Source organism: Aedes albopictus, chromosome 1 (genome assembly GCF_035046485.1).
Source record: "Aedes albopictus strain Foshan chromosome 1, AalbF5, whole genome shotgun sequence".
Taxonomy (NCBI): domain Eukaryota; kingdom Metazoa; phylum Arthropoda; class Insecta; order Diptera; family Culicidae; genus Aedes; species Aedes albopictus.
Window position 1 is genome coordinate 334,836,815 of NC_085136.1, and position 26,103 is coordinate 334,862,917.

Here is a 26,103-nt window from a genome sequence, read left to right on the forward strand (position 1 = left end):
GGCATCTGTAAAATTTGGCATGTTGATTTTGTAGTTCATGAACAAACATCACAAAATTCAACCATTCAACCAAGCTTGTTATTTGGTAAAATTCTATGATTAGATCAAAGTGGTTCTCTTGGAGAAATACTTTGCGAAATTTCTTGTGGTTTTCGAGTTAAAAGGTTTGATAAATATGGATAAAAACCTTAATTATTAGAATAGTTTATTTTTTGACATAATTTCTCTGGAACTTTGAACAATTGATAATGTTTGAGTTGCCTTGAATTAAAAAAAATCTAGGGACCAGGGGGGGCACGGCCCCCCCCTGCCCCCCTCTGGCTACGCCCTTGTAGATATCTATCTACAGATAGATATAGATATAGATAGATGCATATATAGATAGATGCATGATAGATAGATAGATAGATAGATAGATAGATAGATAGATAGATAGATAGATAGATAGATAGATAGATAGATAGATAGATAGATAGATAGATAGATAGATAGATAGATAGATAGATAGATAGATAGATAGATAGATAGATAGATAGATAGATAGATAGATAGATAGATAGATAGATAGATAGATAGATAGATAGATAGATAGATAGATAGATAGATAGATAGATAGATAGATAGATAGATAGATAGATAGATAGATAGATAGATAGATAGATAGATAGATAGATAGATAGATAGATAGATAGATAGATAGATAGATAGATAGATAGATAGATAGATAGATAGATAGATAGATAGATAGATAGATAGATAGATAGATAGATAGATAGATAGATAGATAGATAGATAGATAGATAGATAGATAGATAGATAGATAGATAGATAGATAGATAGATAGATAGATAGATAGATAGATAGATAGATAGATAGATAGATAGATAGATAGATAGATAGATAGATAGATAGATAGATAGATAGATAGATAGATAGATAGATAGATAGATAGATAGATAGATAGATAGATAGATAGATAGATAGATAGATAGATAGATAGATAGATAGATAGATAGATAGATAGATAGATAGATAGATAGATAGATAGATAGATAGATAGATAGATAGATAGATAGATAGATAGATAGATAGATAGATAGATAGATAGATAGATAGATAGATAGATAGATAGATAGATAGATAGATAGATAGATAGATAGATAGATAGATAGATAGATAGATAGATAGATAGATAGATAGATAGATAGATAGATAGATAGATAGATAGATAGATAGATAGATAGATAGATAGATAGATAGATAGATAGATAGATAGATAGATAGATAGATAGATAGATAGATAGATAGATAGATAGATAGATAGATAGATAGATAGATAGATAGATAGATAGATAGATAGATAGATAGATAGATAGATAGATAGATAGATAGATAGATAGATAGATAGATAGATAGATAGATAGATAGATAGATAGATAGATAGATAGATAGATAGATAGATAGATAGATAGATAGATAGATAGATAGATAGATAGATAGATAGATAGATAGATAGATAGATAGATAGATAGATAGATAGATAGATAGATAGATAGATAGATAGATAGATAGATAGATAGATAGATAGATAGATAGATAGATAGATAGATAGATAGATAGATAGATAGATAGATAGATAGATAGATAGATAGATAGATAGATAGATAGATAGATAGATAGATAGATAGATAGATAGATAGATAGATAGATAGATAGATAGATAGATAGATAGATAGATAGATAGATAGATAGATAGATAGATAGATAGATAGATAGATAGATAGATAGATAGATAGATAGATAGATAGATAGATAGATAGATAGATAGATAGATAGATAGATAGATAGATAGATAGATAGATAGATAGATAGATAGATAGATAGATAGATAGATAGATAGATAGATAGATAGATAGATAGATAGATAGATAGATAGATAGATAGATAGATAGATAGATAGATAGATAGATAGATAGATAGATAGATAGATAGATAGATAGATAGATAGATAGATAGATAGATAGATAGATAGATAGATAGATAGATAGATAGATAGATAGATAGATAGATAGATAGATAGATAGATAGATAGATAGATAGATAGATAGATAGATAGATAGATAGATAGATAGATAGATAGATAGATAGATAGATAGATAGATAGATAGATAGATAGATAGATAGATAGATAGATAGATAGATAGATAGATAGATAGATAGATAGATAGATAGATAGATAGATAGATAGATAGATAGATAGATAGATAGATAGATAGATAGATAGATAGATAGATAGATAGATAGATAGATAGATAGATAGATAGATAGATAGATAGATAGATAGATAGATAGATAGATAGATAGATAGATAGATAGATAGATAGATAGATAGATAGATAGATAGATAGATAGATAGATAGATAGATAGATAGATAGATAAATAGATAGATAGATAGATAGATAGATAGATAGATAGATAGATAGATAGATAGATAGATAGATAGATAGATAGATAGATAGATAGATAGATAGATAGATAGATAGATAGATAGATAGATAGATAGATAGATAGATAGATAGATAGATAGATAGATAGATAGATAGATAGATAGATAGATAGATAGATAGATAGATAGATAGATAGATAGATAGATAGATAGATAGATAGATAGATAGATAGATAGATAGAGATAGATTGATTGATTGATTGATTGATTGATTGATTGATTGATTGATTGATTGATTGATTGATTGATTGATTGATTGATTGATTGATTGATTGATTGATTGATTGATTGATTGATTCCTTACACAGTTTTGGAACTGGACTCACAGAGAACAGACATTTAAGCTCGAACAAAAATACGTCGAATTCGTGTGTAAAGGATTTAAGTGTACCTCAACGCCACCAACGGAGACTGCCCCACATATAAAGTCGATTTGACCCCACGATGGCAGTGTTCATCGTTAAAATACACTAGCCCACAAAGCGACACGAGCGCCAAACGGCCAAAAACGGCGAGCACTGGAAACTAATATGACAACACAACAATATAAGTGATAGGACGCTAGCGCCGCGCAACGGGAGCATAACCACATACTCTGATATGACCGTTACAAAGTTTTACACGAGGCAGAAAGCGAAGATAGACGTCTGTTCTCTGTGCTGGACTTGGATGTCTGTTTTCTGTACTGGTAAGCAACATCGGGCCTAAAGCCTGTACTGTTCACATCAACCCGACACCAGATGGCAGCTGATTCGGTTGAGAGCAGCATTGATTCACTCGATTTGCTTTTAGGTTCATCCAAGTTCATCTTAACGGTTCATTCGATTCCCGTTACTCGCGGTTGTCAGTCAGTCGGCGAAAATCAAAACACAGCGTTTTCCCCCCTTCCCTCTTCCTGTTCTTGTTCAACGTTCTCGTCTCGTCATCTCCCAAGCAGAGTGTTGTTTTTCTCGCGCATCCGAAGAAAACGCGATGCTGTGAAGTCATCATTATCCTATTTTTGCCTACGAACAAACGAAAACGCTTAAGTTAGGTGGTGTATCCTTCATCCTCTAGAATGCCCATCAACCAGTAGCAGTCGCAGCGAAAGATGAACGGCCCGTCCCGCAGTAAGTTCGGTCCGCTGGTTGGGGTCCTGAACGTGGGCCACTCCAACTGTAAATTCTTGGTAAGTGGTGCACACTTTCTTCAAGGTCTTTCCGTATCGATCTGATTGCGAAACAACACACTCTCTGCTCTCTGCCCGCAGATTTATGCAGCGCGGAATGCCGAGGTGTTGACCTGTCACGAGGAGCCGCTGGAGGCGCACTCGCCCCAATCCGGATGGGTGGAGTTCGATCCGGCGGAGATCTGGGACAGGATTCGGGTCTGCATGGAGCGGGCGGTGCAGAACCTGGAACTGCTGGAAATCGATCTGCGCGACATGGTGGCCGTTGGGGTGTGCAACCAGCGGGAGACGAGTGTCCTGTGGGATCGGGCGACGGGAGAGGCGTTATGTAATGCGGTTGGATGGTGCGACACCAGGACTTCCGGTTTGGTGGCGGGGCTGCTGGCGAGGGTGAAGGGGAAGATTAACTTCCTGAAGGCGGTTTGTGGGCTGCCGTTGGCCAATTGTTTCAGCGCCGTGAAGGTCCGGTGGATGCTGGATAATGTTCAAGGAGTGGAAGGGAAGGAGGTCTGTTTCGGTACTTTGGATAGCTGGGCGGTTTGGAACTTGACCGGTGGAGTGAATGGAGGAATTCACATGACGGATGTGACGAATGCTTCGAGGACGATGCTGATGAACTTGGCGGATCTGCAGTGGGACGCCCGGTTGTGCCATTTTTTCAAGATTCCTAAGGAAATTCTCCCGCAGATTCGGAGCTGTGCGGAGATCTACGGATACATTAGCGAGGGACCGCTGCGGGGAATACCGATTGCTAGTGTGAGTAGATTTTAAATCCTGAATCAAGTAACTTTAATGCTTTTATTATCTTGGTGCTTCTCTTGCTAGATCGAAATAAAATAGACTATTCTCTTTTCAGTGCATGGGCGATCAGCAGGCGGCACTGGTCGGGCAAATGTGTCTCAGCGCAGGGCAGCTAACGTGCAACGTGGACGAAGGATCTTTCCTTCTCTTCAACACGGCTCAGGAAATCATCGACTCGGACAATGGCCTGCTCTCGACGGTGGCCTTCAAGCTGGGTCCGAAGGCGAAAACTTTCTACGCCTTGGAAGGTGCCATTCCTCATGCGGGAAGTACCCTCAGTTGGTTGCAGGACAACCTTAAGTTACCCGGCGATTCCAACCAGAATGGATCGCTAACGCAGAGCTTTTTGGGCGATCCGGGAGGACCGTCTGCCCTGTTGTCATCGATCTGCTCGATGAGTTCCTCGTTCGGGGCGTTTCAGAGCGAGACCGGGAAGTTCAAGAACCCGAACTACGAAGTTATTCTGGTCCCGGCCTTCAGCGGTTACTACACGCCCTACTGGAGGTACAAAGCCCGTGGCATGCTGTTCGGATTGACCCTCCAAACGACGGCCCAGCAGATCCTGTTCTCCGCCTACGAGTCCATCTGCTTCCAGGTGCGTGAGGTTCTGGAATCGCTCACCAAAGACTGCCGAACGTGGCCGGCCGTGACGAAGCTGGTCGCCGGCGGGGATCTCAGCGAGAAGCCCTTCCTGATGCAGATCATGGCCGACCTGTGCGGGGTGGCCATCGAACGGCCACAAACCTCGACGCCGGCCTGCCTCGGAACCATGCTGGCCGCGGGGCTGGCCATGGAAATACTCACCCTGGACGAGTTTCGAGCATGTTGCATTCCGCCGACCGATCAGTACACGCCGGCACTCAATTCTAGTCGTAAGGAGAAGGAGTGATGTTTCTGTGGGCTATCGTTCTGATTTGTGGTTTTGTTTTTCAGATCGTGATATGAAATTTCGCAAGTGGAAAATTGCAGTCGATCGTTGCCTAAACTTCGATTCCGTCTCGGAGACGGATCTTTCCAAATTCCAGCAGGAGGAACTGGGTAAGTCTAGAACTTTTTAAATATTTCGTCTGGTTGTACCAACGACAATTCTCAAAAACTATTCAAGCTGAAAACAACATCGTCTCCTCTAAGTTCCACCTATTACCTCCACATCATCCCATCCGCAGATCCAGAGTACTCGGTCCGCTGTTCGATCCCCGGTGGGATCTACCTAATTTCCTCGTTTGCCCTCATCGTACTGGCGCAGATTCTCCAACAGAATCGATCGGCCTCCTAGGTGCGCAGGATTAGGGGGTTTCTGTTTGTTCCTTTCGCGAGACGTTCCAACGAGTTCAGATACCTAGTTGTTTGCTTCTTGCCCCCGTTTCTCTTCGAAAGCTGTTGATGACACAAACTATCTTTTATTGTAGGATATGTAATTAGGAAAATTGCGACGCTTTGCTTTTTTTTACGAATTACCAGTAAAAAATAAATGTTGAACATTGTTGCAAGATTGGACGTGGGCTGTTCCTTCGAAAGAAATCTCCATTTAAGTAAGAAACGTCTGTTTAAAGGATTTATTTGTTGCCAAAAATAAATTTCAAACGAAGCATGATTAACAATTTCCAAGTAGAGAACTCTAGCACTTTGTTTTAGCACGTGAAACGACTTTTACATACATTTGTTTTTACAGTACAACAAACCAGAAGAGTACGAAACGAACACAACAGTAAACGGTGATTCCACTCGGGGCTATTTTGGCTCGGTCACGTCCTTCTTCGGTTTGATCGTCTTCATCCGGTCCTCTAGGTTCTTTTTGCTCGCATCCGTCAGCTGCTGTTTGCGATCGTGGAAGTCCTGTTTCTTTTCGGCGATCCGCTCCTGGAGGTTCTCCTTTTTGTCCTTGTACATCTGGACCAGCTTGGCCTTGGAGGGCATCGGTTTGATGTAGCCCCACTGGACCAGGTATTTGATGGAAAGGGTGGTACCGCCTGGAAATGTGAAGAAGGAAGATAATAAGAAAATGATTTGGCTATAATGCCCACATGTCATCCACAAAGCAGATTTTTATTTGAAATATCCTCGATTTTTAAGAAGTTAGTGGAGGTTGTCGAATGAAGTAGCAACTGGTTGGAGTGCGGTCGTACTAGCAAATGATATCCACATTTTATTGGGTCTTTATTATAGGGATTTTCAGCCTTATGCTTTGATTATAAGAAAAAGAGGCGCAAAAGAGGCCCTCCTTGACATGTTACATGGTTACAAGGTTACATAATTACAGAGTTTGATATTATTTTTGGTTATAGATACTAGTAGCAAATCGTGTCCTATACACGGGCGTATTATGTAAGTGTTGTTATAGCTCCGTGAATCGAACTATTCCGATCTGTCAGGATCCTATTCACACCTACAAGGTCTTCCCGCCAGCAGTTATGTGAATGCGAAACGCAGTATGATTATTGGCATCGAGCACGTGCATCTCCTTACCAGCCTGAAGCTTCGCAAAGGCGGAAGAAGTGATCCAGTCGCATCGAAAACTTGTTTCGGTTGATGCATCTACGGAAGAAATTCTGGAAGTGAAGGATCCGTGGAGCAGCTGAATCTACATGTCGGTCAGGACATGACATGACACGAAGCCGCTCGAGTCCGATGAAGAACTATGAACTATGAAGAACTATCGGGTATCAGAAGGCCGGCTTCAGAGGCACGTTATCCTCCATTTGGGACATTTGTGCCATCGCCAAAATAATAGCCTATTTCGTCATCTACCTGAGGGAAAAGGAAGGAAATAAGTATAAGGATGGGGATAAGGACAGGTAGGGAAATAGGAAAAATACCCTGGAAGAGGATACTAACGCATAAGCGTACCACAATGGGTTCAAACAGCGCCCTGAGAAGGGCACTGTGATAACGCATAAAGCGTAAAGAGAGCCTATAGCTCTTTACCACAGTGGGTTAAGAACCACAAAATATCCTGAATATTCGGTCTCTGAAGTCGGTTTCACCTAATAAGTGTTTACCGAATGCTCGGAAACGCAGTTGCGCAAAAACAGGACAGTTACATATCAAATGATACGAAGTTCCATAATCGGATTCACAGCTATCACATGCGAGATCACATGCAAATGAATCAGCTTGCTGAATATTCGCCATGTGGTAGCTGAGTCAGCAGTGGCCAGTCAATGCTTTGACCAGAATGCTGCAATTCTGCTTTAACAGCTTTGCAAGATACTTTGCCACCCTTGGAGATGGCTCAGTACAATACAATTTGGTTTGACGACATGACTCCAAACTATTCCAGTATTGTCTGTGTTGAGTGGCAGCCCAGGTGTGAATCTGAAGCTTTACCCAACACTTCAATATCGGAATAGCTGGCTCAGGGCCAATGAAGTCATGTGATGCTCCAGTGCGAGCTGACTCATCAGCCAATTCATTTCCAGCGATGGAAGAATGACCAGGTACCCATAGAAGGTGAACAGTGTTTGCTGAATTCAGCTCCTCGATTTGAGTTCGACAAGCGATAACTATCTTCGACCTGGAGTTGGCCACCGCAAGTGCTTTAATAGCAGCCTGGCTATCTGAGCAGAAGTATGTTACTTTGCCCATTACGTGCTGCTGAAGTGCTGATTGCACTCCGCACATAAGAGCAAAGATTTTGGCCTGAAAAACGGTGCAGTGTCTACCAAGTGAGTAAGACTGATAAAGCCTTAGCTCACGAGAATAATCACCAGCATCTGCTCGACCTTCGAGAAGGGAGCCATCAGTGTAACATACGATGCCGTCTGAAATACTTCTTTCCAGATATCCAGATATCCAGATGTCCACTCTTCCCGGGAAGGGAATTTCGTGGAAAATGTCCTATATGGAAAATTACAAGCAATTGTTAGATCACTTGGAGCAAGGACAACTTTGTCCCAATTCCACCAAAAGTGGAAACAACGTGAGTTTTTGGAGGCAAAGTTTACAGGCCGCGTTTTCCTTCGGTCGTCGTCGTCGTCTATTTGACTGCTCATCTTCGTACGGGGCGATTTATGATACGATAAATGCAACAAACAACATTTTTTGCGATTTTAGTCAACAGACATTGAAATGTTCGTCACGTCAAGTGTCGGCCCAAGTTCCAAAGCCACGTTGGTTCAAATCACTTTATTTTCTGTTTCGTTAATTTTCGCACTTCGAAAACTATCTGAATGGTTCGTCATCTTCGATGTCGGCATGTGTTTTGTTTTAGTCCAAATGAAAATAAGTGGTTTGATATTAATAGGGTTGCATGAATCACTCCACTTACCAAAGTGAACTCATATCATGCGCCCTTTCCCCTCCCCACTAACAAAAAGTCCTTCCCATGACAGACGTGGAGACGCAGAGGTGATCTCGGTCTTTAGTAAGCAACGCACGTCATAATAACATTCCTTTCCTTCCTCGATGACCGTAAGGACGTGGCCGGCGCCGTTATTGACCTAATAAAGTTTGGAATTCTCGAAGATGCACAGGACGATAAGCTACTCCCAAGCTCCGTCTGTTGGTTCCTTGTGCAACTTCGATTGTTCTGGTCAATCACGGAGTAGCAACTACGAATAGTACGGTCATCTATGCTCATGCTCTATGCTCATTCACCAAAAGTGGAAACAACGAGGTGTGTGTTCACAGGAGTTTCCTCTAGTAGACCGAGTACCCGTAACCGGTAAGTGCAAGAAAGTGCTTCTTGTTTGAGATGAATGTGTAGTGAGGCAACGTCAAAGAGAACTTCGAGCGCTGCCTTGGGAGTTGAAGAGAACGCTTCAGACATCGCCATTAAGCACATCCTTTGGAGATGGCCTAATTTTGACTGGACCGTTCTCACTTCGCCCATTTGCCACCACACAAGACATCCATAGGCAACCATTTGATATACTTGGGTTTTAGACCCCATGTTGTACCAAAGGTTCGTCGGCATTGCCCGAAGGCCATACAAGCTTTCTTAATTCTGAACTCAACATGAGGTGTCCAGGAAAGCTTGGAATCAAGAATGACTCCAACGTACTTTACCTGTTCAGTCACATTGATTTCAGAATCAAAGAGACGTAAAGATCGAACACCATTACGGGTTCGCTTTTCCGTGAAAAGAACAATAGATGTTTTACTCGGATTAACCGAAAGGTCATATTGGCGACACCAACCCTCAACTACCTGAAGAGCGTTTTGCATCAGGTCGAAAAGGGTGCTGCTGATGCACATACCGACTAACAATGTTAGGTAGTCGTCGGCAAAACCATAAGTAGGAAAACCGCTATTATTGAGTTGCCTCAATAGCGTATCTGCTACGACATTCCACAAAAGCGGTGATAAGACTCCCCCTTGGGGGCATCCACAAACAATCAATTTCCTAATCCCTGCTAGTCGCAATATCGAGAAGAGATATCGGTTTTTGAGCATTTGGTGAATCCAATTGGAAATCATTGGAGATATACAATGACTCCGTGCGGCTTCCAATATGGCATCGAAAGGCACGTTATCAAAGGCACCCTTGATATCTAAGAAAACACCCAGACAAGACTGCTTTCTCGATATCGTAAACAACCTTGTGTAAAAGAGTCACAGTGGACTTACCAGATTGGTAGGCATGTTGGTTCACATGAAGAGGCACGTTGGCCAGATGAACATCACGGATGTGATGATCCACAATGCGTTCTAAGCATTTCAGAAGAAAAGAGGTCAAACTAATAGGTCTGAAGCTCTTTGCTTCTTCATACGACGCACGACCCACTTTCGAAATAAACTTTACAGTAATATCCCGCCAGGATTTGGGAATATACCCTGTAGCAAAACTGCAAACAAGTAGTTGTTTCAAAACATGTTTGAAATGATCGAATCCCTTCTGAAGGATAAATCCCATCTGCTCCAGGAGATTTGAAAGGATCAAAGCTATTTAGTGCCCACTCAATCGATTCTATAGTTACAATACTCCGAGCCGAGGCCAGGGAATCAAAATTACAAGAAAAGACACCAGGTTCATCCGAAGATGTAATAAGTGTGTGCTGAATAATCATTCCAGAACTTCCTCATCAGAGGAAGTCAGATCGCCATTTGGCAAACGAAGTTTGTTCACTCGAATAACCTTAGATTTCGCAAGGATTTTGTTTAACCGACTAACTTCACTCAAACTCATAAATTTTAAAAGGAATTTCTTTTAAAAAAACTTCAAAGAACTTACCTTACCGAAATTCCTTTACATATATCTAAAATTCTGATATCTCTCCCGCAGGGATGGCATTCCGCACTAAAAATGTGCAGCTCATTTTCATAATAAAACCGCGCACACCGGCACACACTCTGAGGAGCATACCATCCCCGCTCTCCCGAGATTGTTTTGAAAGAATCCCTGTAGGCTTTTCAGGAAGAATTCGATCAGAAATTTCTGACAAAAAAACCCTAAAGGAATTTGTGAAGAAATCTCCAATAAAGTCCCTGTGCAAATCTCAGGAAGAACTCTTGAGTACCTCTCTAGAGCGGTATCTGAAGAAATACCAGGGAAATTTTCGTAGGAATTTCTGAAGAACTTCCTATTTATCCAGGAAGCATCTCTTTGGGATACATTTGTTGGGATTCCATGAAACGTTGAACCATTGGAAATACTTTAATCAAATTAGCGATGGATTTTCTTGAAGTATTTTGGGAACAATCTGTAGACGTATTTCTAAAGGAATTTCTGTGAAATTCATGGAGATGTGCCTAGATAAGCCGCTGTAAAGATCCATAGAAAATTATCTCGAATATTTCTTAACAAAATCCTCTGTTGGAAGCGATGCGACTGGAAAACTCTAGTAGGCTATGATTAGTCGATATGTCATTAAATAGATACGTATAAAATAAAAATGTATTCATTCTGTTCTTGCCCACTGTAGAAGAAGGTTGTTTCACGACAACGACTACGGCCCACCTCCCGTAGGTTATTGGCCCAGGGAAGATCACTGCGAAGATCGAACATGAAGATTACGATGGACGGTGGAAAATTCAGTATCGAGAAGTTACGAAGCGGCGGATATGAAACCTGGCGGTTCAAGGTCGAAATGTTGTTAGTCCGGGAGAATTTGTGGAAGTTCGTGTCGGAGGCCGCCCCCAACCATTCCGACGGACGCTTGGAAGGAAGGTGACGCGAAGGCCCGGGCTACAATCGCCCTTCTGGTTGACGATTGCCAACATCCGCTGATTAGAAACTGCAAGACCGCGAAGGCTACGTGTGGGACGAAATCAAGATGCAAGGCGGAGTACAACGAAAACGGAGACATGGAAGGCCACTTGTTCTGGATGGAAGAACTTTTCTCCAGTCTGGTGAACACGGGTCAGGAATTGGATGCGAACCTGAAAGTAGCAATGGTTCTGAAGAGCATGCCGGATTCCTTTGGCAACTTGACCACGGCATTGGAGACTCGTGAAGACAAGGACCTGACCATGGAGCTAATGAAAGGAAAATTACTGGACGAAGCGCAAAAGAGAATGAAGAAGGCCCGTCAAGGCGAAGCCATCCTGCATGTTGGTACCGAGAGGAAGACCATCATCTGCCATCAATGTCGGAAGCCAGACCATATGAAGCGTGACTGTCCGATGGTGATAAAGAAAGAAGGCTCGTCCACGTTTGCAGGACGAGGAGGTACTCAGCAGAAGCCCAAGCCGAAAGGGAAGACAGCGAAAATCACACCGTTTACGTTCACGGCATCCCAAAACCAGAAGCAGTTGAAGACGTGGATAATCGATTCCGGTGCTACTGCCCATATGTGTTGCGATCAATCGTTTTTCGAGGACCTGAAGCAAAGTTCTGACGTGACCATCACTCCAGCTGACGGCAACGAAACGGATGTCCAGGGAGTATGAACCGGCCGTCTGTTATGCTAAGATGATAATGGAGAGCAACAAGAAATCAACGGCAACGTCTTCTATGTTCCGGAATTGGAATCCAACTTGGTGTCCGACGGAAGCCTAGTCAACAAGGGAGCATAAGTGACGTTCACGTAATCCCGAGGCTGCGTGATTCAGTATGGAGGCATTGTTGCGGCAGTTGCGCACAAGGTTGGAGGATTATATCAACTGAAGACCTGTACCGAGCGAAGTATGAAGATTGCACATCATACGAAGGGTTGCATTCATTCGTGGCATTGTAAACTAGGACATCGCATTCCGGAAGCGATCCAGCGAGTTGTCCGTGAAGGTTTGGCGAAGGATGGACATCTGCGGACCGATGAATGCTGTGACGCCGGGTGGATCAAGAACAAGATATTTCCTGGCATCCATAGACGATTACAGCCGCTATACGGTTGTGTATTTTTTGAAGCGAAAATCTGAAGCGACAGAAGTTATCGAGGAATACGTTGCAGTGGTCCGGAACCGATTTGGACGAAATCCTACTGTAATCCGCTCAGACCAGGGTGGTCAGTATAAGGCGAAGCGTTTGGGGCAATTCTACCGAGCCAACGGGATTGTTTTGCAGTACACAGCAGGTTACTCGCCACAACAAAATGGTGTAGTGGAACGCATATTCTTCTTCCGAATCAGATGACATGCTCACCAATCTGGACCCATCTTCTCCTGGACATACTGTTCTGCTCTACAGACATAGATTCCAATACTCGAACGCGACGTCTCAAAAATTCGAGCAGTTCTGCAATGGTGTCTGTGTCCTGTTTTGATGACTCTTCTTCCCAACTGCGACGCGTAGATGTATCCAGTTTTGTGTACAATAGATGCACAAGTAATAGATGTTTATAGTCTGCATCCTGCGAAACTTGATCCAAAGCCTTCATTACCCCTTCAAAACCATCAGTGAGATCAAGAAGCTCTCTCGCTTCAGTTCGGGATGCTGGAAAAGTTTTTGTACTTGTTTGCGTATTAACAGCTTCTTGTTGAAATATCCGTTCTGTTCAACGACGTAGGTTGAACTTGCTCGAAGTTGCTGCATCCTACTCTTACCCATTTGTCAACAAACGGGAAAGAGCAGGATGGAGCAAGTTAGAGCAAGTTCAACCTACGTCGTTAAACAGGACTATCGTTTCGCGAGAAGATCCCATGCCACAACGTAGTTATCTTGTGTGAGCGGTAGTGAACTAATCACAAACAAAGCCTCGCCGTCAAGTTGTGAACGAAGATAGTGAATTTCTCGATGGTGGGCAACTCAGCCGAACTGTGGATGAGGGCGATATACAGATTCCGGAACGTAGACCAATCCTCTATGTTTCCAGAAAACCTGGGCAAAGTGATTCTTGGCAGTTGTAGTTTCGGAACCGTTTGCTGTACTACGATGGACTCATTCAGGCGAAATGACCGTTCTGCGTTTTGTGGATCCTGCTCTAGCTTGCTAACTAGAAATTCCTTCACCATATATGTAGTACTTCTTCTCAAACGCAATTTTCTCCATCAGGTAGGTCGCAACATTTTCAGGATCTTCGTCGTTGAGCTGCAAATCCATGTACACAGCCATCAGTTGCTCGTGAAGCTTCTCTAATTTCTCGAGACGGATTTTTATTGCTGAGGTGGTTGTTTGCTCGTTGTATTCACCCATGAAGTTGAACAGTAGTTCAAACGAAGCCAATTCATTCTCCTTTTCTATTTGCAGACCTTTAACTTTCCTTGCGGCAGACATTGTTGTGTACGGGAACGTTTCAATCGGTTCGAAGGACCAATGTTCGATAGTCAGAGAGCGTCTTACTGGTTCTTTCTAACTTTGGACTCCTTCCAGTTTATCGCGAATAATTTACACATCCAGTTACTTGGAATACAATCTTTATTCGCGCCCGGTCTGTATCATGGACGATCAAATACTGAATACAGCCAAATATACAAAGAATCTATATCTCTAACTTTACAGTGGATCTCTCGCATGTAGGAATATTATAAACAAATCTGGCGTGAACAGACGCCTTACGTGCATGTTCTGGCTGAGAAACGGAGGAAGCTGGATACAAAGGAAAATAAGCAGACATTCGTTGGGTATACTGACAATCACAAAATTTTTCGGTTCATTGATCCGGATACCGACAAGATAATCATCAGCCGGCATACTGCCCATAATCGCATAGTTGACGTAAGCGCCACTGTAGTTTTCAACAAACTTGTGAAATTTTAACAATGATTAATGATATGTTCATGTTTTTTTTTCACGTTGATATCTAGCTAGTGATTAAATCTTGTGCTCTATTGAATAAAACTGGTCACAATTATGCACATTTGACAGATATTAGCTTGTAAGTGCTGACATTGTCAATGGTTGACGTAACCTATGCGATTATGTGCAAGATACGCAGTTCATCGAAATGGAAGATCAGGAAGCAGATAATTCCCCCAAGAGTCCGGTATCGTCGCAAATTGTAGAATATTAAGCTGAAGTCATTCCGTTCAATCCTGAGTTTGATGGAGATGGAGAATTTCTGATGAAGAAGGCAATGTTGATGACACCCGGGTTGAGGAAGAACCTGAGGATACAGATTCCAGCTTCTACGATACAACGAATGAAGACGAATCTGATGATGGAAATACGTCAGCGCGTCGGCCGATACGTAGCACGGAAGGAGTATTGCCACAACGATATTGAGAGACCACTGGTATGGTGCGAAAGCTAAAGTGCCCCACACAATGCATACGATTGCGTGTGCGTGACAGTAGTTTGACACATTTCCCATGGGAAAACTGTCAAAAAAACGCAAACCTCGACGGAACGGACGCTGTGTTCCAGGCTTAACTGACGAGCCGAGGACATTCAATGAAGCCTTGAAAGGATCTGAAACGGAGTTGTGGAAGGCAGCTATGGACGATGAGATGATGTCGTTGCAAGAGAATGGCACATGGCAGGATTTACCGCCGGGACGTAAGGCGGTTGGCTGCAAATGGATCTTCGAGCGGAAGCTAGACGAAGATTAAAAAGCGTGTTAAGATATAATGCCCGTCTAGTCTGGACAGACTATGACGAAGTCTTCGCTCCGGTGGTTTGTCAGGTGACTTTCCGGGTGCTGCTGACGGTTGCCAGCCAACGAGGAATGGTCGTGAAGCATGCAGATGTGAAAACCGCATACCTGAATGGAGAACTGGACGAGTCAAACTTCATGCGACAACCACCCGGATACGACGATGAAAACAGGGATGCCGTGTGTTCGCTACAATAATCCCTTTACGGACTGAAGTAGGTTTAGCCATGTTTGGAACAAGAAATTGGATCATGTTTTAAGCGAATGAAGTTCCAGCAGTCCAAGAACGATCCATGTTTGTATGTGAGACGCAACGGAAAACGATATACGTATTTGGTGATTTATGTGGACGACATGGTTATTGCCTGCAACGATGACGAGGAATACAATTTCTTCAAACGTCGTTGGGCGATATCAGCCATTTCCTTGGAATAAAAGTCAAACGCAACGAAAAAGGATTTTCATTGAGCCAGCAGACGTACATCAAGCAAGTTTTGGAGCAGTTCGGCATGAATCAAGCGAAGCCGTCCAAATACATCCTAGACCCTGGCCACATCCAGCAAAAGGAGGAGCAGAAAATGCTGTCGTACAACCACCAATACGCCAGCCTCATTAGAAAATTGCTGTACGTGGCGGTAAACACCAGACCGGATATTGCCGTAAGCGTTTCCATCCTGGGCAGCTTATTACAAGTGAGCAAGAGCAAAATAAAAATCACACTGTTATTCGAAGCTTGCTTCTCGAGATTTGTGGATTTTAAGACGTTTGTCCTCAAGCCGAAGAAATCGATCCTAATCAGCATACCCTCCTCCAATGAATGTAATTAGTTTGTGTCTTTTAATTCTGCCCTCTAACAAGATAACCCAACTAACATTTATTGTGAATGTAAACGTCAACAAAGCGTCCTCAATACGGCTTGATGCTGAGTTACTGTGTTGTACATATGGACGGAAGCTTCTATGCAAGCCCTATACCAATGAATCTGGCGAACTTAATCCACTTGTACATGCTGTGCGATCAGCCTCTATACCACCTAGCCATAGCTCTTTTCTCGGCTCCTATGTAACCCCTAACTGAATAACATCTTGAGAAGGCGCTTTTTCAGCCTTTTCGCAGTCGTTAAATAATAGTTTTACGGCATCGCCAAATTAAACGATTAAATATAATTAGGTTATGGATACCGTGACGCAATACATGTGGAACTGGAATTATCACTTTTAAAATTGAATAATTAAAGTACTTGCCGCCACTTGGAATCGAACTCCCGATCTCCATATCCACTGATCCCGATGATGTCCTCGCTGCCACACTGCTATTATAAATGACATAGAAAATAGCCCGTTTTGTTTTACTCCAGACAAGGCTTCATAATTGTGCCACAAGAAACCTTACCCAACTTCATCTTGCTACAAAAGCTTGTGAAACGTCAAACGCAATAATGTTTACATTGAACAAGCTGTGTGGTTGCGCCAACAGATTCTTCTTCACAGCTTCTAGCTGAAAGAGTGTTCTTTAAACGGCTACGAAGCGCTGCTGTTTTGTGTTTTGGCAACATTACAAAACGTACTGTATAAAAGCAGATGTTGTAGTGGATGGGACTCTTACTCGATTTGCACATCTTTCGGCAAATCTTCCGACATTGAATTAAAGTGCCGTAAAAGCAACCCAAATAATTTCACAGCACAGACATGGATAGCTGTAAAGAATTTGTGTAGTAGCTATTGCTTTTTTGCACCGTATTCGACCCCCTGCAGAAATTTTTTGTCACACCACAATATGTTCCCACCAGTTTCAGCATACATTGGTTCGTTTCGCTGCTAGAAATTTTAAGCGTCGGTTACACTTTTTGGGTGGTGCATGGAATAATCGGTTTGTTTACTTGCTACTTTCTTTGGTGTTTGACGTGTGAACAAATATTTTAGACGATTGAACATTTGCACGGTAATCTAAAAAGCAAAGCAAGATGCAATATATATCCCGCTTAAAGTTTGTTTTGACAATAATGTTTATATCCGACAAGCCGTGTTGGTAAACCGACAGTTTCTTCATTACAGCTTCTAGCCGTAATGAAATCGCATAACGGCCTTTAAAGCGCTGTTGGTTTGGGGATTTGTCAGTATAACGAATTGTACTGTATAGTAGCAGCTGTTTTGTTAGTGGGGACTCCTATTCGATGTGTTCAAGTTTTCACATCTTCCGGGAAATCTCCTGGAGTTGGAATAGAGTGGAGTAAAGGCAGCCCCAGTGACAAGCAATGGATTTCTGAAAACCGAGTTTGATAGCTGTATGGTGCTTGTTTTGCAGTCGTGTATTAGCTTATGATTTATATTCGACTAGCTTTCCTTTTATTCAGCGTTGACTGCTTTTACTCGATGATTACACAACAGAAAGCAAATAACTGAAGCTTATAGCGCTGAAAATGTTAATTGGGAAATCATAGAGGGCCATAGCGTACTTTTCAAGTCATGATTGCTTATTTCATTGAATCTGGAAATGTAACTGTTTAAAGTTGGCATCGGATAAATTAATCCTTTGTTAGGGTAGGGCGGGGCAAGATGAGCACCCTAAGGATCACACTGAGTTTATTGAATGTGAACACAATTTTTCAAGGTACCTCTCAGTAGTTCTTTTCTATATCATGTTTTCTACCACCCGTAAACATGGTAGGGTTCAAAATTCACAATAAGGATGATTTATTAGAGTAAACAAAAAAGATGTTTATGGGCAGTTCGAACATGCTGCGGGGCAAGACGAGCACTTCATTAAAAACCCAATATTTTAACTATAAATTGGCCATACAGTGATTGATATAGTAAATCTCGTTTATAACTATGGTATCACGTTCCAAAATTATCAGTTTCTTTTTCGATTTTTGAAAAAAATGCGGTTTTATAATACTTTATACGAAATGACCCGAAAAACAAAGAACGATTATTAAATGGCTTATGTTTAGAAATTTACGCAACCAAATAGTTACAGAGGATACGGAAACCAATGTTTGACACTATTGAGTGGATTACAATAATTTCAAAATATTTTCTATACTCCCATCAGGGGTGCTCATCTTGCCCCAATGTAGAGAAATAACTAAAATTGATTAAATTTTAATGTTTTTTGTTAGAATATATTTTCTAATATAACTTAAAATGCTTTGTAGTATGCTAGTAATATTGGCTGATAACCATAATTATGGTAAACATTTGATTCTGACGTAAAAGCCTTATTTTATTTGGATGATTTCTTATAAGAAAATGTTAAAAATCCATGCTATTGACTAATTTGACGATATTTTTCAATTCGTTCATTATGAAGTACCTTTTTTCAGGTTTACAAATAGAATGAACTTTATTCTAACGGATTATGATGTTGTTTGGACAAAATTCATCCTAAAAGTAGTAAAACGGAGGGGTGCTCATCTTGCCCCGTCCTACCCTACTAGAATCTTTCTAACTTCATGTACCGTGCGGTACCCATATTCTGAACGGTTAAGGGAATCTCACAACAAACACTAAAATAAATGGAAGTTCTTGTTGCTAGAGATAATGCTTCACATTACCATCAAATGTGTTTGTTGTCTAGCTAAATGTATAAAATAAATTAAATCTCATAAAAACTTCCAGTCTCTGATCCTGACATGTTTTTGTTTGTGGACGACGTGTTCCTAATTATGGACACCATAAGAAGCCGTGGTCCTAATTCTGAACACATAGTGCTACTTACTATGTACAAACACATTCTCTACGTTCGCAGTTCAGTCAAAAACGATATGTTTTGTAACGATTGGATAGTAGAGGGGCTCAATAAAATTAACAACTCAACAATCGATTCAATATATGCTTCATAAAAGGAAAATCTATTTTGCGTTAGCCGACTGTTCAGAATATGGAGCTGTCTATAATATGGTGCTCACACGGTATAATAATCCGATATTTCCCATTGATAGACAAGTTGATCGACTTACAGTGAAAATTTTGAGATTTTTTGATACACTAAGCTACTCACCCAACGTGACGGTGTACCGCGCCGGTGTTGCAATCTTGTACAGCAGATATGCGACCGCAATATGCCCCAGACTGGAGTCCCGCACTGGATCGATCAGCTTCTGCGAGACTCCCATCGACTCTAGCAGGGCAATTACATCCACGCCACTCTTCGACGCGTAGTAGAAACCGCCCAACCAGAACACCGACGTCACGCAGTGGACCGGAACCAGCACGTACCAGTACTCCTTGTACATCTTCTTGAAGCGTGCAAATAGGCCAAGCTTGGCCGGTTCCTCCTGTTGCATTCCACTGCTGCTACCACTGCCATCGACGGGCGATGATTGGCTACTGCTCGCCGTCGATCCAGGTTCTCCCTTCTTGTCCTCTGGAATCTGCTGTGCTCGGTCAGGCACATCCCTGAAGAAACACCGCACACTTTGATGCTGAAACTGTTGCCGTTGCAGATCCACCAAGCACCCCAGTCTACTGCGATCTGCGTATATCGGGCTCGGCCTACTCCAACTGTGCAATCCTCTGCTGCTGGAGCAAACAGCCACATTCCTGAGTTGGGCACCATTCAGCTGAAGATGCGACAAAAACCTGTTTGCGGGTGACCTCGCTGCTGTTCCTAGCCCGGTCAGCGTCACACGCGTGAAACCGATTACCATTGACGACATTGCGTTGTGTATGTCGTAATACTCTCGTGGTCGAGCAATGCGAATCCTTCTTCAGTTCAACTTTCACTTTCGCACCTTCTAAAACAACGCATCCCCGCGAACGATTGTGCAACTTTTCTATTTGGTACGGAAGAACATCCGATGTCTTATCTTCAAAGAACACTCTCTAGTCACTGACTATCTCTGAACTTGGTTGATTTTATAATCAGACCGGTTTTTTTGGCTACCACCAGAAAGGAGAGAGTTTACTCATGCGACTGTTTACGTTTTCGCACTTCGCCCAACTCGACTGGCGTTCGTTCGGTGAAACTCGAAAAGCGTTTGCTCCACCACCCACCGTCCCACGTTTTGCATGCTGGCTGGAACGTCAGTGGGGCTTTCGCTTTTTCTTCTTCTTCTTTCTTCTGGTTGAACCGCTGGTTGACGGTTCGCGTTGAGGGCCAGTCAGAGTTGACTATATGCCCTGTTGACTTCTACGTTGGGTCGTTACTTTCTAGCTACAAATCCAATTTGCAGCATCTCACAAAGTCGCTGATTTCTTTGTATAGGAGAAGGTTTTTGGATTTCAGTACGTCCATTAGTGTCCTATGTGAGCGTTCGAAACTGTAGTTCATCCTTGTGTGGCCGTATCTTGGGCAGTCCATAATAACATGGTCTGCTGTTTCGGCTTCCTGGCACAATTCACACGATTCATCGTCCACGATCTTCATTCTCGCCAGCCAGTAGCGTGAATAATTGTGCCCTGTCATTAATCGGTTGATCAGCCTCACTTCTTTTCCTGTCAAGTCTTTTCCATTGAACCAGGGTTTCTCTGAGAATACGTTTTGTAGTTCGAAGTATCGCTTTCCTTTCTCGATGGAGTAGCTCTCGTACCATTGTTTGGTCTTCTGCATCATCTGCGCTCTCAGGAGGATGAAAACGTCCTTCGCAAAAAGGTTGTTTTCTAACAAAGTTGAGGTTTCTCAGGGGGTGGGAAACTCGGCACAAAGTGCCCGGCACACTCGCCGGCACACTTTTGGCACATTTGCCGGCACATTAATGACGCTGGCTGTCATCAAACTGGCAACACTTTTTTATGTTTTTTTTTTCTGGAGGAGAAAGAAAATGAAGAAGAAAATAACGAAAACAATTTTTCTCAATACTTTGGAAAAAAAATGCAACTGGTATCGAATGTTTTTGAAGCTCGAAAGCTGCCATGAAAGCTGCAGTTTTCTTTCCAGCTGTGTCTAATGGGAGGCGTAACAAGAATGAGGACCAGGATGAGGACCCAAAGCGCTGGATTTCTTAGCAGCAGCAGCATCAAGATCAAGTCTTCCCCTGTCTTCCTGATTTTACTGAAACAAGCGCATCCCCTGGCGCAGCTAGTGGAGGTTTCCTACGGTACTGATATACTGATACATTTATTCGGTCTCGGTGGAGTAAATTTTAGCCAAAAACATGCTTTCAAATACCAGAAAGATCGCAGCATAATCAGGAGATTGCTTTTGAATCGGTTTTTGATTCCAATAAAGTTGCAAGAATCAGGATCAAAACAAAATAAGTGAAAGGTTGCCAGATACACAAAAAGCAATTAATCAACTGACAGCATAACTGCCAGCACGCTGGCACACTTCGGCACGTTCGGCACATCACCGGCACATTTGGCACAAAATGAAGTGTGCCGAGTTTCTCACCCCCTGAGGTTTCTTGAAGTCCGAGTCGGGCTAACTCATCCGCCAAGTCGTTGCCTCAGGGGGTGAGAAACTCGGCACACTTCATTTTGTGCCAAATGTGCCGGTGATGTGCCGAACGTGCCGAAGTGTGCCAGCGTGCTGGCAGTTATGCTGTCAGTTGATTAATTGCTTTTTGTGTATCTGGCAACCTTTCACTTATTTTGTTTTGATCCTGATTCTTGCAACTTTATTGGAATCAAAAACCGATTCAAAAGCAATCTCCTGATTATGCTGCGATCTTTCTGGTATTTGAAAGCATGTTTTTGGCTAAAATTTACTCCACCGAGACCGAATAAATGTATCAGTATATCAGTACCGTAGGAAACCTCCACTAGCTGCGCCAGGGGATGCGCTTGTTTCAGTAAAATCAGGAAGACAGGGGAAGACTTGATCTTGATGCTGCTGCTGCTAAGAAATCCAGCGCTTTGGGTCCTCATCCTGGTCCTCATTCTTGTTACGCCTCCCATTAGACACAGCTGGAAAGAAAACTGCAGCTTTCATGGCAGCTTTCGAGCTTCAAAAACATTCGATACCAGTTGCATTTTTTTTCCAAAGTATTGAGAAAAATTGTTTTCGTTATTTTCTTCTTCATTTTCTTTCTCCTCCAGAAAAAAAAAACATAAAAAAGTGTTGCCAGTTTGATGACAGCCAGCGTCATTAATGTGCCGGCAAATGTGCCAAAAGTGTGCCGGCGAGTGTGCCGGGCACTTTGTGCCGAGTTTCCCACCCCCTGCGTTGCCTTGTGTTTCGACATGGCTTGGTATCCACTGAATGGACACACCCCACCGATGTGCTATTTTTAGTATTTCCGTGATGATACTTTCTGCTTTTCGGGTCTCCAGAGCATTTTCCAGCATGTAGCAGGCAGCCATCGAGTCCGTGTATATCACCTGCCGTCGGAGTTGGTGCTCTTCGATCAAATGTAATGCAGTTATCAAAGCTTGGATCTCCGCAGCGGTAATGCTTGTTTCCTGCTCCAGCCTGAAGGATCTTCTAATTTGTACTGACTCGATATACACCCCTATTGCACAAACTGTTGCTTCCTTGGACGCATCGGTAAATACACGTCCTCGGTTTTTGTACTTGCCGTGCATTACCCCTAGTGTCGCTTGTTTTAACTTCATCTTCGGTTGATTCCTTTTGGGTCCAATAACGCCTTCTAATGTTGAACAAATTTCGACTTCGACGAAGCTTGGTACTTCCTCTATCGGCATGATTTTGTTGAAAAGATTCCTATTCTCGCTATATACTCTTTCCATGTACGAGTATTTGTCCTCCTCGCCATTTTCAATTTGAGGTATTTGCATTAGCTGCTTCGAAACTACGTTTCTCCTTTCGAAACATCGCGCTACATTTCTGCCGGTTGCATATTCCATTCGAAGGTCTAACGGTTCTTGTCCAGATATAGCTGCGAGTGCATTAAGCGGTGTGCTCTTAGTACACCCAGTCGCTTTCCTCAGACATTGATTTGTCAGTGTTTTAAGGATGTTTCTATTGGTTTGCTTGGCATTCCATGTCACGACACAGCCGTATTCCATAACGCTCCTTATTAGTGCTTTGAAAATGTTCATCAGCACTTGCGGATGACTACCGCTCTTGATGCCAGATATTACCTTGATCATATTCAGTCGGTCGTTGATTTTTACTCGGGTTTCCCGTATGTGAACCCCGAAGCTGAGGTAACGGTCAATCGTCACCCCAAGGTAACGGGTACTTTTTACCGTTTCCAGAGGGGCTCCGTTTACTCTGACATTGAGTGTGTTGTTGCTGTTTGTGAAGAGGACTATTTTTGTTTTTTCCGGATTCATTTTGAAGTTCAATTGCTCCGCCTTGGTCACGAAGTTGTTCACAGCATTTTGCACCTTCGTGTTCAGTGTTTCCGTACTTTTGGCTCTTACAATTATTCCAAAATCGTCCGCGTACTGTACGAGGATTACATCTTCCTCCCCGCTGTGTAGCCCGACAGTGTACAGGTTGAACAAAGTTGGTGATAAGACATCTCCCTGAGGCAGCCCGTTGGAGATTATTCGACTAGCCGATCCGTTCCTCAACTTCATCGTAATTTGACTGTTGTACAGGAAAGATGTTATCCAAACCGTGAGCTCGTTCGGGACTGCGAAGGAACACAGGATTTCTTCCAGCTTATCCACCTGTACGGCGTTGAATGCGTTGGATAAATCTACGCAAACCATAGCTGAAATGAATCCCTCTCTTTTGTTCTGCTTAATGGTGTTGATGACATAGGACAGGCAAGTATTTGTCGACATGTTTTTACGGAATCCAAAAGAGGTGTGTGGGAGTATGTTTCGTGATTCGATGAAGTCTTGTAGTTTCTCCAAGACCGCCGAGTTCACGATCTTTGTTGGTGTTGGCACCAGGGAAATCGGTCGTTTTCCAGAAGCAGTACTTTGGTCACGGCCAGGCTTCGGGATAGCAACCACTTTAATAGTCTTTAAAGGGTCGCTGAGTCTGCCATTCCTCCACATGCGATTCAGATCTTCAATTATGTTTCGAGTAGCGGTGTCGCTTAGATTCCTGAGCATCTCGTAGGTTATGCGGTCTTCTCCAGGGGCGGTGTTTTTCTTTCGTTTTAGAATTCTATGCCACGTCTCAAGATCCAGTATGTTGTAGTGGGCTGCTACGCCGTAGCTGCCAACCACTCGCACGTCGTTTTCACCGAAATGAGTGTCTAGGAATTCTTCTGCTTCTTCTTGGACATCCCACGCTACATTGTTCTCCTTGCGATGGACGTGTTTTCCTGTTAATCGGCTTACTTTTCTCCACAACTCTTTGGAGCTCGAGAACGGTGTCAACTCCTCTGGGAACTCCTTCACTTTTTTCAAAACTTCCTGTCGTTTTTTCCGTTGAAATATTGCTGCTGCCTTCTTATATTCGATTAGATTTTCTTCACTGGATGTGTTGTTGAATTTCCTCCTAGCTTCACTTTTGATCTTCCAGGCTTCATCCACGTCTTCGCTCCACCAAAACTTGGGCTGTCTGTTATCCTTTTTCCTATGCTTTTTCGTTAGCTTTTTAACACTGTTCATCAAATCTCCGATGTTTTCCATCTCCGTGTCATTCAGCTTCGACAGTTCTTCGTTAATCCGCTTGTGGTTGTAGATGTATCTGATTTCTTGAGTAGCTTGAGCTGTGGTGATTGTGGTTTCTATGGCCAGATGATGACTGCAGCCTACACCCGTGTCCAAAACCTTCCAAAGCACTTCTGGGAAGATGGCGGCCGTGCACATCGTCAGATCTATCGCTGTTGATCGCCGGTCCAATTGGAGAGGTATAAATGTCTTCGTTCCATCGTTCAGCATGAGTAGGTCGTGGTCGTTGATTATCTGCATCAGTATTTCCCCGCGTCGATCGGATCTATCTCCTTCTGGATCCCATATATAATGGTGGGCATTCAAATCCCCACCGATAACCATTTTTTTGAACGGTCTTAACGTATTAACAATTTTAGTAATATCTTCTTCAAACGTATTATTAGTTATTGATGGACTGACATAAATAGATACTATAACAAGATCTAACCCTGCTATTCGGAGCGCTACTATTTGTACAAAATCTGAAAGTGTTGGCATTTGAATTGGGTAATAATTGTATGATTTTTTAAGAAAAATAGCCGCTCCGCCATAATTATCTGGCCTGGAGTGTAGAAGTTGATGGTAATTTGGAAGTCTATACTTATTTGTTTGTTCTAGGTCTAATTGCGTCCAAGTTTCGGACAATAATGCAACATCGTAATTTTCTGCTTCTAATATTCTTTGGATTTCTGCTCTGTTCGTACTCAAGCTTTGTATGTTACTTTGAAACATTTTGAACGTTTCAGCCATTTTTAAATTTTACACAATCGTCTTCTGGAGGTCAAAGCACTCTTTCGAAATCTCTTTAAACTTTTCCCTAACTTCATCTGGCAAACCCTGGTCGATCACCATCGAGAAAAACTTCATAACCTGCTCTTGGAGCACCTTGTTTGCGTTTTCGGTCGCTTTCACTGTGGCATCTCGAATCATTCCCTGTACTCGTTCCATGTCCAGTACTCGGTGGGGGTTGTTCAAACCCGCTCCGTTTCCGGACGACTCCTCTCCTTTCTTCTTTCCTGGTTCCTGTTCTTTCTCTGCACTGTTTACGGGTTCAGCTTCGTGTTTTCGCTGGTTTTTCTTTCGTTTGTCCTTTTCGTTGTCGCTTGGTTTCCACAGCTTTACCGCAGGTGTGATGCGTTCTCGTGGGATGTTGGTTTTCTCCCACTGCTGCTTGAAGGATGCGTTTGTTTTTGCTGCATTTGAGTAGGCGTCGTTCAGTGATGGATATTCCTGGAAGTTACTCAAAAGGTCGT

General features: G+C 42.5%; 2 protein-coding genes across 2 annotated transcripts; one reads left to right on the top strand and one right to left on the bottom strand.

Moving 5' to 3' along the window:
- Window positions 1-3,385: 3,385 nt before the first annotated feature.
- On the top strand, window positions 3,386-5,922 carry LOC109404016 (glycerol kinase). The gene is made up of 5 exons (XM_019676879.3): window positions 3,386-3,675; window positions 3,757-4,431; window positions 4,532-5,348; window positions 5,410-5,514; window positions 5,643-5,922. The coding sequence occupies exons 1-5, from the start codon at window positions 3,598-3,600 to the stop codon at window positions 5,750-5,752; spliced, it is 1,785 nt and encodes a 594-aa protein (XP_019532424.3). The 5' UTR covers window positions 3,386-3,597; the 3' UTR covers window positions 5,753-5,922.
- Window positions 5,923-6,018: 96 nt separating this feature from the next.
- On the bottom strand, window positions 6,019-20,343 carry LOC109404017 (uncharacterized protein C18orf19 homolog A). The gene is made up of 2 exons (XM_019676880.3): window positions 19,389-20,343; window positions 6,019-6,446 (listed from the first exon to the last, which is right to left on the bottom strand). Exons 1-2 carry the CDS (start codon window positions 20,044-20,046, stop codon window positions 6,208-6,210), a joined length of 897 nt encoding a protein of 298 aa, XP_019532425.3. The 5' UTR covers window positions 20,047-20,343; the 3' UTR covers window positions 6,019-6,207.
- Between the last annotated feature and the right edge of the window lie 5,760 nt (window positions 20,344-26,103).

Coding starts and splice junctions, on each gene's coding strand:
- LOC109404016 (XM_019676879.3), top strand. CDS start 3,598: ATGAACGGCCCGTCCCGCAGTAAGTTCGGTCCGCTGGTTGGGGTCCTG. Junction 3,676..3,756: donor ACTCCAACTGTAAATTCTTG/GTAAGTGGTGCA, acceptor CTCTGCCCGCAG/ATTTATGCAGCGCGGAATGC. Junction 5,515..5,642: donor ATTCCAGCAGGAGGAACTGG/GTAAGTCTAGAA, acceptor TCCCATCCGCAG/ATCCAGAGTACTCGGTCCGC.
- LOC109404017 (XM_019676880.3), bottom strand. CDS start 20,046: ATGTCGTCAATGGTAATCGGTTTCACGCGTGTGACGCTGACCGGGCTA. Junction 6,447..19,388: donor GCGGTACACCGTCACGTTGG/GTGAGTAGCTTA, acceptor TCACATTTCCAG/GCGGTACCACCCTTTCCATC.